Raw genomic sequence first — 13,236 nt, 5'->3', positions numbered from 1 at the left:
TGGACAGACTGCAGAATGTAAAACTGCCCTTGAGACTCAGATTTTCTTTTGTTCAGCTAAATTTTCACATTCTCATGCTGTTTTTTCTAATAGGTGCCTCTTTTGTGAACATGGTAATTGAACCTCTGAATTTCTGCCCAATATGGACAAAATAAATCTGCATTCTGTTCTGCTTTAAGGTGATTTCCATGGGATCTTAGTTTCTGCTTTGTTTCAGCGGTAGTGAAAGATCCGCTTGCTGTTTATATTAGATGAAAGAGATTGCATAGTTGCCTTAATTGCTTGGGGGAAAACAGACCTTGACCACTGGAAGCTTTACGTGTGTCTAAAATTCGTTTAATTTCTGTACACTTAGTTGCAATAAAACCTTTTCATTGTAGTCCAGCTATTATGTTAAGAGCCACTTGTCCTTCTATTTCCTTAAACAGTCGATTGAGTCCCTTGAAAACCTCGAAAGAGCCTCTTTACTCAGGGCCAGCCACCGTCGCTCAGTGCCCGGTGCTGCAGCACCTGCCTCGAGGAGCGCGCGGTAGCCTCGTGTAGCACCTGAGGCTCCCGGTGCCGAGCTACGTTTCGATGGGGAGTTCTCCTGGGCGGAGATCTGAAGGGTTGTAGGCACTCACCAAGAACACTCCTGAGCTGCCACCAGCAGACTGCGCCTGTTTCTGCCCACGCCCAGCGGCGCACGAGGTCTGGGACACGGAGAGGGGGTGGGGGGGGGGGGGGTTCAGCCCGCCTCAGGCCTCGCCTCCCGCCCGCCTCCCGCGGCCCGCCCGCCCCCGCCATCTTAATCCGCTACGCGCCGAGGGGAGGGGGGGGCGGGCACGGGCCAGCGCAACCACCTGAGAGGATGGCGGCGGGCGGCGAGTGGCTTCTGCGAGCCCCCACCGCCACCGAGCTGCTGCTGGCGGCCGCGTGCTGGCTGGGCTGCTACTGGCTGCTGCGGCCGCGGACGCCGCCGGGGCTGCCGCCGGGCCCCGCGCCCTGGCCGTTAGTGGGCAACTTCGCCTTCGCCCTGCTGCCGCCGCCGCTGCTGCGGAGGTGGGTGCTGGAGGTGTGGGGCAGCGGTCGCGGCTCCCCCGTCTTCTCCCCCCACGTCTTCCTCACCGGCCTCACCAAGATGTACGGCGGCATCTTCCGGCTCTTCGTGGGCAGCCGGCCCTTCATCGTCCTCAACACCTTCGGGGCGGTGCGGGAGGCGCTGGTGCAGAAGGCGGAGGTGTTCAGCGACCGGCCCTCCGTCCCCATCGTCCTCATGATCACCCACAATAAGGGTAAGGGCCGGGAGGGGCTGGGGGGCTCCGCGCCTGGCGCCTGCGGGCCGAGGTTCGCCGGCAGCCCTGCTCTGCGCGGCCTGGGGGAGAAAAGGGCGAAAGCTGCGTTCGCAATCTCGTTCCAATCTCACATTAAAATTATTAGACAGGGGGTACGTCACAAAAGGAGCAAATGCATTTTAAAAAAAAAATAATAATTTTGGAAGAAAATAGTAAGGCAAGAAAAAAATCTAAGAGAAATGATTTATTTTAAACTTTACTGTTACTCTCTATGAGTATAACGTGAAAGAGAAGTGCTTATGTCAGCTGTGTTCTGTAAGATGCAAATAAATTATTGTGTTTGGAGGAGAGCAAGCAGAAGCCTCCAAATGGCAAATAACTGCATTTCAAAGGCTGCATAGCAAAAAAGGATGGAGGCTAAGTGTATGTCAGCACTTGTAGTCCTGTCCTGTGCTCTTCTAGACATGGACATGGAGCAAGGCAGAAGTTGAATGTTTTCTGTCGTGAATCCTGTTTGTCAGTCCTGCCAGTATTACAGCAGCACTAAACCAAACAGTGAGAAATTAAGGGGGTGGGGGAATAACCTTGGGCAGAACTTGCTTTATTTGAACTTTTCATGTAAAAAGGGAGTTTTCGTTTGCTTGTATGTGTGTTTTTTGCTTTGTTGGTTGCATTGGAAGGGTTTTAATTGTCAGGGAACAGAAATTTGCTGTCTTTAATGAGCATGAGGCCCTGATAATTCTGGGTTCCTGATGCTTCACAATTTGTTATTTTATTTTATTCAAATTCATTTTTATACTACATTTACCTGTGCCAAGTACCTTGAATTTTCAGTCTGTGCAGCGATTATCTGCAAAAACAGTTGACTGCTCTTCCATTGTTGCTGCTTGCCATTGTTAGGTTTGGCAGATTAGTTATCTTTTAGTCTGTACCCTCCTCTTTCTCTATAATCTGCTTCTCTCCTTTGTTACACTTTTCCAATTTGCAAATCAGTTCTTGCTGTTCTGCAGTAGTGAGAGGTTTCAGGTCCTCTGAAGTCGTGCTGTGCAGCTTCTGTGCTTGACTGCTGGAAAGGCTCTGGTAATGCAGGGAGAGGTTTGTTGCCTTGATTAGGAGAGACTTTGTTACATCTGAGATAATGACACAGTTTTCTTCTGTGAGGTTATCTGGATCCTGAAACTAATTATCCGAGTGGCAGAAGAGATTGGGTACGTGTATCCATATTGAGGATGCTTCTTATGGGATAGAAATAGTGATAAAGCATTGCTTTGTTACAAGATATTCACAGGTCTGCCTGCAAACTCAGTTTATTGGCTGTCAGCCAAATGCAGCCCCTCAATAAGCCTCTTATTTCACACACCCCTGTGTCTCCTTGATGGCAGGAGCACTAATAGGAAATGTTGCTTTAAAAAGAGAGGATCTGAAAAGTTTTGGTTCTGTTTTAAAAGTGCTAGAGAATAGATAACGGTTTAGTGCAGAGAAAGTGAAGTTCAGCCGATGGTCAGCTTGTGCTGACTCATGATAATGCTCTGCTTATTCTGTTTAGGACTTTCAAAACTAGGTCATGTCTTTGAATTTTCATTATTTTTTCAGTCTGATAATGTGAATAGAATAGATAATGTAATCAGAAAATCTGGCTGCAAAGATTACCAGCTTTATGTTACATTGAACTGTTTATGCTTCTGGGACTGCAGACACTTAAGGACGTCTGCAGTCCTGTACCTGCAGATTTCTATCCATAGATTTCTTACTTGTTTACTGGGGCTACGTACATGAAGTCTTAAGAGAAATCTAGGTGATGTTGAATGTAGAAAAATGGTGCATTTTTCTGTTGCCAATTTTTTGTGACCTCTTCCATTTAAACTCAGCATTGAGTTTAAATTTGATTTGATAGAAGAATTGATGTTGCTTTTATAAAGTAACTTTCTATTTCCAGGCAGAAATGATGATGACACAATATTAGGAGAATGAAAGCAGCACTGGCCCTTGTTTTGATGGCTTTAAATACTCTCAGGTTAACCATGGAGTATTAGAAAGAGTTTATTTTGGTTGTACAGCAGGGATGTTTCTGTTTGTAAGTGAACAATATTTCTATGAAGCTGAGGAACTGAGCTTTATTTCATAGTGATGTTATCTTGCAGAACATGTGCCCAGAGGCACTGAAATGCAGAGATGCAAATCAGGTTGTTGCCACATGGCTCTGGATCTGTCTTCACTTTGTGCGTTTGTTTGCAGCACATGTATCCTTTGTAAGTAAAAACAATACTTACAGTAGGACTGTGTGCACACAAACAGTGGGAAATCAGCAGAACAGAAAAGGAAAGAATTGGTATTTTAATATCACACATTCTGTCTTGCTCAAAGAATTTGCACCTTCGCATCTCAGGACACTGAAGTTCTTCCTCCTCTGGCTCCAAAACCAATGCTTGGGACAGTTGCTGTGTATCTTTTCCCCCTCTTTTGACTTACGGTTTGCAGGCCTGTGTAACTGTTTCTCCTCTTTCCACTTGAAAACAGAACAGCTTTGTTTCTTTTCCCTTCCAGGTGTTATTTTTGCACCTTATGGCCCTGTGTGGAAGCAGCAGAGGAAATTCTCTCTTGCAACACTGCGGCATTTTGGAGTAGGAAGACATAGCTTAGAGCCTAAGATCATTGAGGAGCTGAAGTTCATAAAGGAAGAAATGCTGAAGCATGGAAAGGATTCGTTCAGTCCGTTTCCGATTATCCGCAATGCAGTGTCCAATGTTATCTGCTCCATGGCCTTTGGCAGGCGTTTCAATTACGAAGATGTTGAGTTCAAGACGATGCTGAAGAACATGGCCCGTGCACTGGAGCTAAGTGTGCACAGCTCTATGATCCTGGTCAACATCTGCCCGTGGCTGTACTACCTTCCCTTCGGGCCTTTCAGGGAGCTTAGAAAAACAGAGTTAGATATTACTGCTTTTCTAAAGAAAATAATTGCACAGCACAGGGATACGCTGGATGCAGCAAATCCCAGGGACTTCATTGATATGTACTTCCTCCACGCAGAAGAAGAGAAGAACAACAAGGAGAGCAGTTTTAATGAAGACTACCTGTTTTTTATCATTGGAGACCTGTTCATTGCAGGCACAGACACTACTTCCAACACGATATTGTGGTGCCTGCTCTACATGTCCCTCTACCCAGAAGTACAAGGTAAGACTATTCTTGGTGTTTTGCAAACTCCGCTTGGATTTTCAGAATTGAGAGCAATCAGAAACTCTATTGAAGTCATTAGGAGTGCTGCTACGTATCTATGTGCAATTTGAAAGGCTGGTATGTAATAAGACATCTTTTTCTATCCCACCCTACTACGATGATCTTTATGTTAGTGCTGTGTATTAACTATCTCAACTGTCCTTTATGCTGTGTCTGTGCATTTCTTCTGTTTTGGGACAACTTCATCTTTTGCAAGTAACTCAAAGGAACCTTGGCATAGTGGTTTGGTGGTTGGTTTTGTTTCTTTCTTTCTTTTTGGCAATTGTTTAGTTCCAGGCTTACAGCAGCAATGTAGTGATGTGCAGTTGTAAGGAGGCTCCTGAACCTACTGGGGAGTCTGGAGCAGTGAAGCAAAATCCATTGTAGAGGGAGATCAAATTAGAGGTCACTTAGGCAAATTGGGCTTTCACAAGTCCTTGGGAACAGCTGGGATACATCTGAGGGAGGCAGCTGATGTTTCTGAAAGACTTCTTTCTAAATGGTTATGACTGCTGAGTAGGTTGCAGATGACAGGGAGGAAGAGAAGGAGAATGTCATACCTGTATTCAAGAAGAGGAATTTATTATTATCTTTTATGGGGCACCGGAAAATGTGTTTGGAATTCTGTGTCGTGTTTTGGGATCCTGAAGCGCTGAAATGCTGGAGCAAGCCCATCAAAGGGCCAGCAAGGTGGGCAGGGCATGGAGTGCATGGCCCATTTGGTGACACAGAAGGAACTGGGAGTATTCAGTAATAGGGAAAGGAGGGGAAACCTGCTGCATACAACTGTATAATTAGAAGATGCTGAAGAGATGGAGGCAGTCTTTTTGGAGCTGAGCAATGAAAGCATTGAAGGGAGGCAGCAGAGAGAATCTACAAGAGAATTCTGATTAGATACTGCTTCTTTTGTCCTCTATGAAAACAGCAAGGACTGCAACAGATAACCTCTAGAGTTACAAAATTTATAAAACCTGATGGGCTATGGCTGTGAGCAGTATGGTCTACCTTCCAAGTTATCTCTGATTGGAAATGTGACTTGGCTATGGGTAATGGTTTGGATCAGATGACCTCCAGATGTTCCTTGCAACCCCGTTTTTTTTTTTGACAGCGATGCAGTCATGTTCGTATTTGTGACAGAATTCTAGAGAATGCCTGGTGTGTTGTTGCAAATACAAAAAATACTGGTGGTACTGGAGACGTTATGCTATTAAAATCATACTTGCTAGAGTTGTATTTCAGGATTTCTTGAGATAAGTTTTCATTGCCAAAGAACTACAGTTCATTTTGATTAAATATCTTTTATGCTGGGTCTTGCTACAGTACATGTCATTGCAAAGGCAACTTTTTTTTTTTTTTTTTTTTTTTTTGGTCCTATTTATCAAATATAATTTGTTGAATTTAAACAAAATAAAGCAACTGATTTATCAACTTATTAGCAGCATCTCACAAAGCCCTGCCCAGTAAACGCTTTCCGCTAAACTGATTGTTAGATACACACAGACTGAAACCTCAGCAGAATGGACAAATTCCACTCGGTAATTCTGCTTCAGTTTGTAACAGTGAACAACTTCCCCTTTGCCCAGGCTTCTTGCTAACGTAGAACAAAGAGCAAAACTCAAGTTATCTAAGTGCAATATAAACCTTTATATAATACTTTTATAAAATACCTGAAATTTTGAAGTTATCATGTACTGCAGCTGCTTTACAAATTAGCCAATGGATACTTGTTTACAGTGCCTCTCTGCAGTAATCTCTTTAAATAGGTCAAGATCATAGTTTATTGTACAAAGTCAATACAAGTTGTTGGACAAAGATTGCAAAATAGGGTATCAGTTCAGTATATACAAGACAGAGTTCACAGAGGACAAATTGCATGGGCTCCTTCTATCATTTAATGGTTGTGTGTTATCACTGCTGGACTTGATAGGTAGTTACAAGAATTAGATATGCTCTAAATTCCACGAGAGAGCTGGGCAGGTTCTGTGTGTTGTTTGTTTGTTTGTTTGAATCCTCCTTCCCTCTTATCTGCTAGTGAACATGCGATAATTATTTTTCTCTTCTGTTTTCTACCACTTCTACTGCCTTTCTCCAATTACCTTTCTCCTTATGCCATAGCTGTTGTTAAACAATATGTTTAAGCTCAGTACCCTGAAGCATATGTATCCCTTGGCTATGTAATATAATTCTCTTACTTTTAATATCCCATTCCCTACGTCTCCTGTTTGCTTGGGAATTAATATATGCACCTTATTTTTTTTCTCCTTCTCTGCCCTCCTTCCCCCGCCCCAGTGATTTTTCTCCTGTCCCTTAAGGGGAATGCAAGAAAATGCAGCAGTGGTAAATGCAGGCAGATAGTTTTAGGAAATGAATGGCTAGCAGCATTTTGGCTACTCTCTGTGTAATTCCACATATCTTCACAAACTCCTAAGAAGGGTTGTTCATGATAAGACAGTGGTATGATAAGACAGTGGTTTTATACCACTTTTGGACAGTGGTATAAAATCCATCATATTTGGCATGAAACAGTCAATCTCCTTAATTTTTCTTTTTCTTTTTTTTTTTTTAATTCCCATTTGTGAATGTGCATACCTGTATGCAGGGCTATGATGTGCCAGTGAAAAAATAAATAATAATGAAACAAGTAACAAAATCCACAGACCAGGTACTCATGGGCCACACTCTTGACAGACCCGTCGTCATTTAGCCATTTCTTCTTGTGCTCTTTACATGAGATTTTGTTTCCCCAGCAATCCCAATAGGTGGCAGCAGGCGTTCACTCATCACTACCCATATGGTATTTCTGGTTGCTCCTCTGTCTCTGAAAACAGAATCAGTGAGAATCTTGGTTCAGTGCTAGGGAATCTTGGAAAAGGCATGTCAAGCACAAAATGTTCAGGGTATCAAGGGTAAAAAACGAAAAATGGACTTTCTTTTTAATGAAAAGTTGATTTTGAGATCTTCTCTCAGGATTTTCTATTGCTCTGTAGCCAGATTCCGAGTTACCTGGAAAAAAGGCAGCATTGTCCAGTCCGAGGGCACAACAAACCTTGTGTCTTTGAAACTTCTCTTAATCGACTTCCTTGTATGCTGAGCCTTTAGTGAGACCACAGGGGGAGCAAGTGTTCTGAAACTTTCTGTTTTTCGTAAGAGTGGAGATGAGCTCAATAACTTCTGTTTTTCCTGTGGGCAAACATGTGATGCAATGGAACGTCTGATGCTTTCCTGGGTAAATGAGAAATAGCTGAGTTTAAGTTCTGTGAGGAGAAAGTGGGAAACAGCAAAGCAAGAGTTGCATGGCTGTAATGCCTGCAGTAACAGCACCAGAATTCCTGCTCCAGAATGAAGTACCCAGAGCAACCACAGTTAAAGCTTTCCCTTCTCTTCATCACCTTTTCCAGTTCTGAAAACTGACTTTTTGCAGGGACAGGCGACCAGCTGGGTTGTACAGTCTATGCTGTCTTCTTTTTTTTTTTTTTAAACAGGCCAAACTCTTAATGTTTTGACTATTCAAGCTACTGTATAGTTAAACTGTTAACTAAGGTTACAACTACATTTGGAACTGAAACAGAACTTTTCCTGTGCTTAGCCAACATAGTAGCACTGTCCTCTCTGTAGCTTTACTCTGGACAGTTGTCAAGATTCTACTTGGTTTCTTCGTTACCGAGACTGTTCTCTAGGCTTTTGCTGCCATAGTTATTTTGGCTAGATCATGCATTGTAGTCATTTTTGATAAGTCTATGTAAACACCGAGGCACAAATAAGTGAAATTAAGATTATGCCTTCTCACATATTGTATTTATTTATTTTTTTTTTTAATCACTCTCTTTGAATAGAAAAAGTTCATGCAGAAATTGAAGCAGTTCTAGGTCGTGACAAAGTTCCCTCTCTTACCCACAAGGCTCAAATGCCCTTCACAGAGGCAACCATTATGGAAGTGCAAAGGATGACTGCAGTTGTTCCCCTTTCTATCCCACGAATGGCTTCAGAAACTGCTGGTAAGCATTTGTAGAGTGTTTCTTTTTTGGATGAAGGTCTGATGGGACATCTGACATCTGGTGAGAATTTACAGAAACCTCATTTGTCTATTAAAACTTGTAGCTCAATTATGTAAAATGCCATTTGTATAAAGAGTGGCTGGGCTTGAGATATTTGTTAAGGTAAGCAGCATGCCTGACCTGATGTCCAGAATGTCTCTCTAATTTAGAGAGATGTCTTTTCTGGGGGGTCAGTTAACGTTGACTGATGTGATTCATGATATACCTTTGTACCTGGAGTTGCTTTTGGCCATCTGACATAGAGATCTGAAAAATTCACTTACAATTAACTGATTTGCTAAAACTTAAAAGGCATATCAGCAGAAATAATAATAATAAATATATTTTCTAAAGTCCTTTTGTTGTCTGTAGCTGAGAACTGATTTAAGTCAATGAGAGGTAGCAGTACTTGGCTTTCAAATCTAATTCTGAATTGATTTGATTTTTTAGTGTTTTGGCTTGCAGAACAATAAGGTGCAACAAGCTTAAATGACACTAGTAACTTCAAAACCCTTTAGTGAATACAGTTCAAAATACATGCCTCTTCCTTACCTCCATCATCTCTGCATGGATGTTCTGTAACAGCAGAGAATTGGGAGGAAGCTAGGTCACAGCATTTCCATTCAGCAGAGTGCATTTCTAATGACTGCTTCTGTGGTATTGGCATGCTGAAGGAGGCTTTGGAGCTTCTCAGCTGCCTTTTCCCTGCAGGGAACTATTGTTTGCCATAACATGGTTTCTTTCCAGCTGCTCTGGCCTGTGTGATGGTGACCCAGCCTGGCTAGCGCAGGTCACCTTTGCTTCAAGTGCCTGCTACATTTGTAACCCACAGCTACAGATCAGTATCATTTTTTGTGATGTTTTCTTTTTTTAATAAGTCTCCTGTGTTTGCTTCTAGCAGTTTATCAGATCCTCTGTCTTTGTGCTTTCTTTTTTTTTTTTTTTTTGAAGTGCTGCAGGGATACACTATTCCAAAGGGCAGTGTGATCGTGCCCAACTTGTGGTCGGTACACAGAGATCCTAATATCTGGGAGAACCCAGACGACTTTCAACCAACAAGATTTCTGGATGAAAATGGCCAGATTATTAAGAAAGAGGCATTCATTCCTTTTGGAATGGGTAAGATTCCAACATACTGTTTTATCAAGTGTAGGGCCTCAGAGGCATGAAATTTAAAAGGACTCACAGGACTTGTTTTATTACTGCATTTGGTGGTTTGCAAAATGGGTTGGGTTCTTAAAAGCTGCAGTTGCCAGGCGGAAATGAGAAATGATGACTCCTGCTTTGATAATACTTTTCCTATGGAATAAGTACTGTTAATATCAAGTAGTAAAGCTGAGCAAAACTCAGACTCAAATACCAGAGACCAGAGGTTTGGAAGCCCATAACTTACTCATAGCTGGAGCAATTCTGCATTTGGAATAGGAATTGCATGTGTGTTAACAAATGGATCAATGGTATAAAAAGCACTGATATATCTCTTTCTAACTATTCTTTAGGTAAACGTGTGTGCATGGGAGAGCAGTTGGCAAAAATGGAGCTGTTCTTAATTTTTGCAAGTCTAATGCAAAGCTTTACCTTTTTGTACCCTGAAAATGCTACAAAACCATCTATGGAGGGAAGGTTTGGTCTAACTTTAGCTCCCTGTCCATTCAAAATAATAGCTTTGAAGAGATGATACAACATCACAAATAATCAAACAAAGAAATACTGCACTTTAAAAACCCAGCTTAATTTTCTTTCCAGCTTATTTTGTTACTTTCTTTCCAGAAATACGCTAACTGCATAGGCTTTCATACCAATGAGAAAGATTCATTGGCAATTCTGGATGGAGAACTTTTTTTTTTTTTTTTGTCAGCTGTTGCATTCCACAAATGAACTGACAATATAGTTTAAAATTTGATATTAAAACTTGCTAGGCTTAACTACTCTGTCTGTTAAGCTAATACTGTTTGTTTGTCAAATGTTAATTATGTGAGAATGGTCCAAAACAGTCTGTTAATACTATAGTGAATTTTAAGTGTTATTTTGGTGAAAGCTGTATGTGAAATTTAACAAATGACTGAAGGACATAATCTTATAGAAGAATTAATGAATGAGAGAGAGTTGATAGCATTTTCTGTGCAAGGAAACATCACAAATGTAATGGAGTTCAAATAACAATGAATACCTTATTGAAAGAACTAAATGATACTTCTTATAACCTTGAAGCATTCTGTCTGGTGAGTAACTTACAGGTGGAGGCTGGATCAAATCAGTCTCTATTCCTGGATCCAGATGTCCTTGACTATCAGAGCTTCCTGTAAACATGCAGGTACCAACTCTAAAAAACACATGCCAGGTTCATTTGGAGGCCTAGTAAATCGTTGCATATACTGTGTTCTTAAGCTGGGGATATGAAAGGAATGCACAGCCTCTGAATACAGATAATTTATTTCTAAATATAAATGAGAGCTAATTTCTCTAACATAAAGCAGAACTCCGGTGCCAAGCAGGTATCCAAGACTACACATCGATGAAAACACTGTTCCCTGTTTTGCCTGTGTCACAAGTGATGGTCTGTTCTGTAGCTGCAGCCTGGACAAGAGGACCAGCCTGTTCATCAGGAAGACATCTGCATGGATAATCCTGAAGCTAGGGCTTACACTAAGGTTCTTCCTTGCAGGCAGTGTGGACGGTACTGCCACAAACTTTTTGGCTTTGAAAACTGGAATCTTACATCAAACACATGTCGACATAGTACTGTGGCCTTAAAAGTTTAGGCACGGAAATTAGGAATCTAACATAGCTGAGGTTTGACTGGAGAGGCTGTTTCTTTGTTATCTTCTACATGGTGTAAAAAGATCTGTAGTCCACATAGTATTACTGTATCAGAACCTTATTCTTTCCTCAAGTATAATTTTAGTGCTGTTTACAACCATCAAACTGAGCGTCAGGGAAGCCTGTTTTTAGGTATTTCAGAATGAGGCACTTAGTCTCACTGCCTTTTATTTAAAAGGTTTTCAAATGTCTGATGTTTGAGGGATGTGTAACTGTCATCCTTTATATAACTGTTCTTTACCATCCTTCAATCTCTTGATTGAAGCAGAGTTTTATATTAGATGAAATAAATACATGTGTACTCTTCTAAGAAATTTTTTCTCCTTATTGAAGGTCTAGAAAATACTAGCAGTACTCCAGATGCTAAGTTCACAGGACTGTAAAGTGAAATTGAAAATTCTGCCAGCAGAAATTGAACCTGAATTGTAAAAAAAAAAATTAGCTCTTAAGCTTTAAATTCTCTCTATTCTTGTCTCTCTCATTAAATCAAATCTTTAACAGCCAAATAGTGCCTGGCAAAGGCTGCAGAATACTTTGGATTTCAATTAAGGTTTTCTGCTAGCTGTTTTAAATTACATGGTGCCATGATTTCTGAGTGATCAGTTGGTTGCTTGTGTACCCTACCACTTTTGTGAGACCTTCCAGTTTTTCTTAAGGCTAGCTTTTGACTCTATAGGTTAGTCCATACTGTGCTATTGTTATTATTTTGTATGACATTTTTGAAAACCCTGTAGCACAAGAAGTTGAGTTTGGTACCAATGCTAGTGAACTTGCACTAAAAGCCGACTGCACTGCATTAATAAGCATTACATTTTCCAGTGAACAGTGTACAGTTGGGATTTTTGTCTGGAAATCCTTAAAATAATATATGCTTAATTGCAGAGCTGAATCAAGTGCTGATAATGTTTATCTTTCTGTCAAGAAGCCTCTTTAAGCAATATAATGATGTTGGTGTGCAACTGATGATTTATCTGTTTGTCCTTTTAATCTTGAGGACGTATTTGAAAAGCACTTTAGTGTTTTTTTTTTTTTTTTTTTTGTTTATTTTTTAACTGATTCCAAAGAAGACACAATTCACATAAACACATAGTATGTGGAATTACATATATTTGTGTTGATCTCGCCTGCTGAGTTTAGTGTGAAATGTCACCTTTAAAAGTTGTCCTCCTGCAGATAGTATTTTGGAAGTGCAGTTTCTTGGCAATACCTATAATCAAACACCCACAGTATGACAAGCTGAAAACACTGATGTGATGCTGCAACCATGTCAGTGTGTGCCAGAATGCAAGATGATGTTGGAAATAACAATAAAGTCTTGCCTTTCATTGCTTCCAGATGCACTGAATTTATGTTGAACACCATGAAAGTTAACTAAACAACAGCAAGAAAATATTAGTGGTTCAAAACTGTGTTGCCATCTGTGGTAAACTGTAAGTAAAGTGGTAGCAGATTTGGTTTATATTGTAAATGCATCCATCCCCTCCTATTATTTATTTATTTTTCTTCAGAATGCAAAGCATCTCAAATGCCTTACTGAAAAAAACATATGTATATAACATATATATATATATATATGTATATAACATATATATATATATGTATATAACAAGCACACAGCTATTTCTGAATGCTGAAAATGTCTTTATTTCTAGAAATGACTTCAGAATTTGCTTCGGTATAATTTTATGTTTAATAAAATCATTCTTAAGTAAGTGTTTGACAGCTTTGTGTAGTCATTTTAACGAATTCTATTTGTTGGCTAAGCTCGTGATATTTCATGTCGTACATTTTTGAGTCAGCTGAAGAGTCAAGGGGGCAGGGGAGAGGAGAAGTAGAATTGGGAAAATATAATACCAGGCATGTTATGAGCAAGTAATAGAATATGCTTC

General features: G+C 40.7%; 1 protein-coding gene across 1 annotated transcript; it reads left to right on the top strand.

Annotated features, from left to right (window-relative positions):
* Positions 1-1,004: 1,004 nt before the first annotated feature.
* Positions 1,005-12,430, top strand: LOC122180311 (cytochrome P450 2U1). The gene is made up of 5 exons (XM_042871872.1): positions 1,005-1,274; positions 3,819-4,451; positions 8,327-8,488; positions 9,479-9,646; positions 10,027-12,430. Exons 1-5 carry the CDS (start codon positions 1,121-1,123, stop codon positions 10,203-10,205), a joined length of 1,296 nt encoding a protein of 431 aa, XP_042727806.1. The 5' UTR covers positions 1,005-1,120; the 3' UTR covers positions 10,206-12,430.
* The last annotated feature ends 806 nt before the right edge of the window (positions 12,431-13,236 follow it).

This window comes from Lagopus leucura, unplaced genomic scaffold (genome assembly GCF_019238085.1).
Source record: "Lagopus leucura isolate 7727_CA_CO unplaced genomic scaffold, USGS_WTPT01 Super-Scaffold_100004, whole genome shotgun sequence".
Classification (NCBI taxonomy): domain Eukaryota; kingdom Metazoa; phylum Chordata; class Aves; order Galliformes; family Phasianidae; genus Lagopus; species Lagopus leucura.
The sequence above is the reverse complement of the archived record's forward strand: the minus strand, read 5'-3'. Positions and strand labels throughout refer to the sequence as shown.

Excerpts from the sequence above, each read along its gene's own strand:
- LOC122180311 (XM_042871872.1), top strand. The coding sequence starts at position 1,121 with ATGTACGGCGGCATCTTCCGGCTCTTCGTGGGCAGCCGGCCCTTCATC. Across the intron at positions 1,275-3,818 it reads CATGATCACCCACAATAAGG|GTGTTATTTTTGCACCTTAT; the intron begins GTAAGGGCCGGG and ends TTTCCCTTCCAG. Across the intron at positions 9,647-10,026 it reads ATTCATTCCTTTTGGAATGG|GTAAACGTGTGTGCATGGGA; the intron begins GTAAGATTCCAA and ends ACTATTCTTTAG.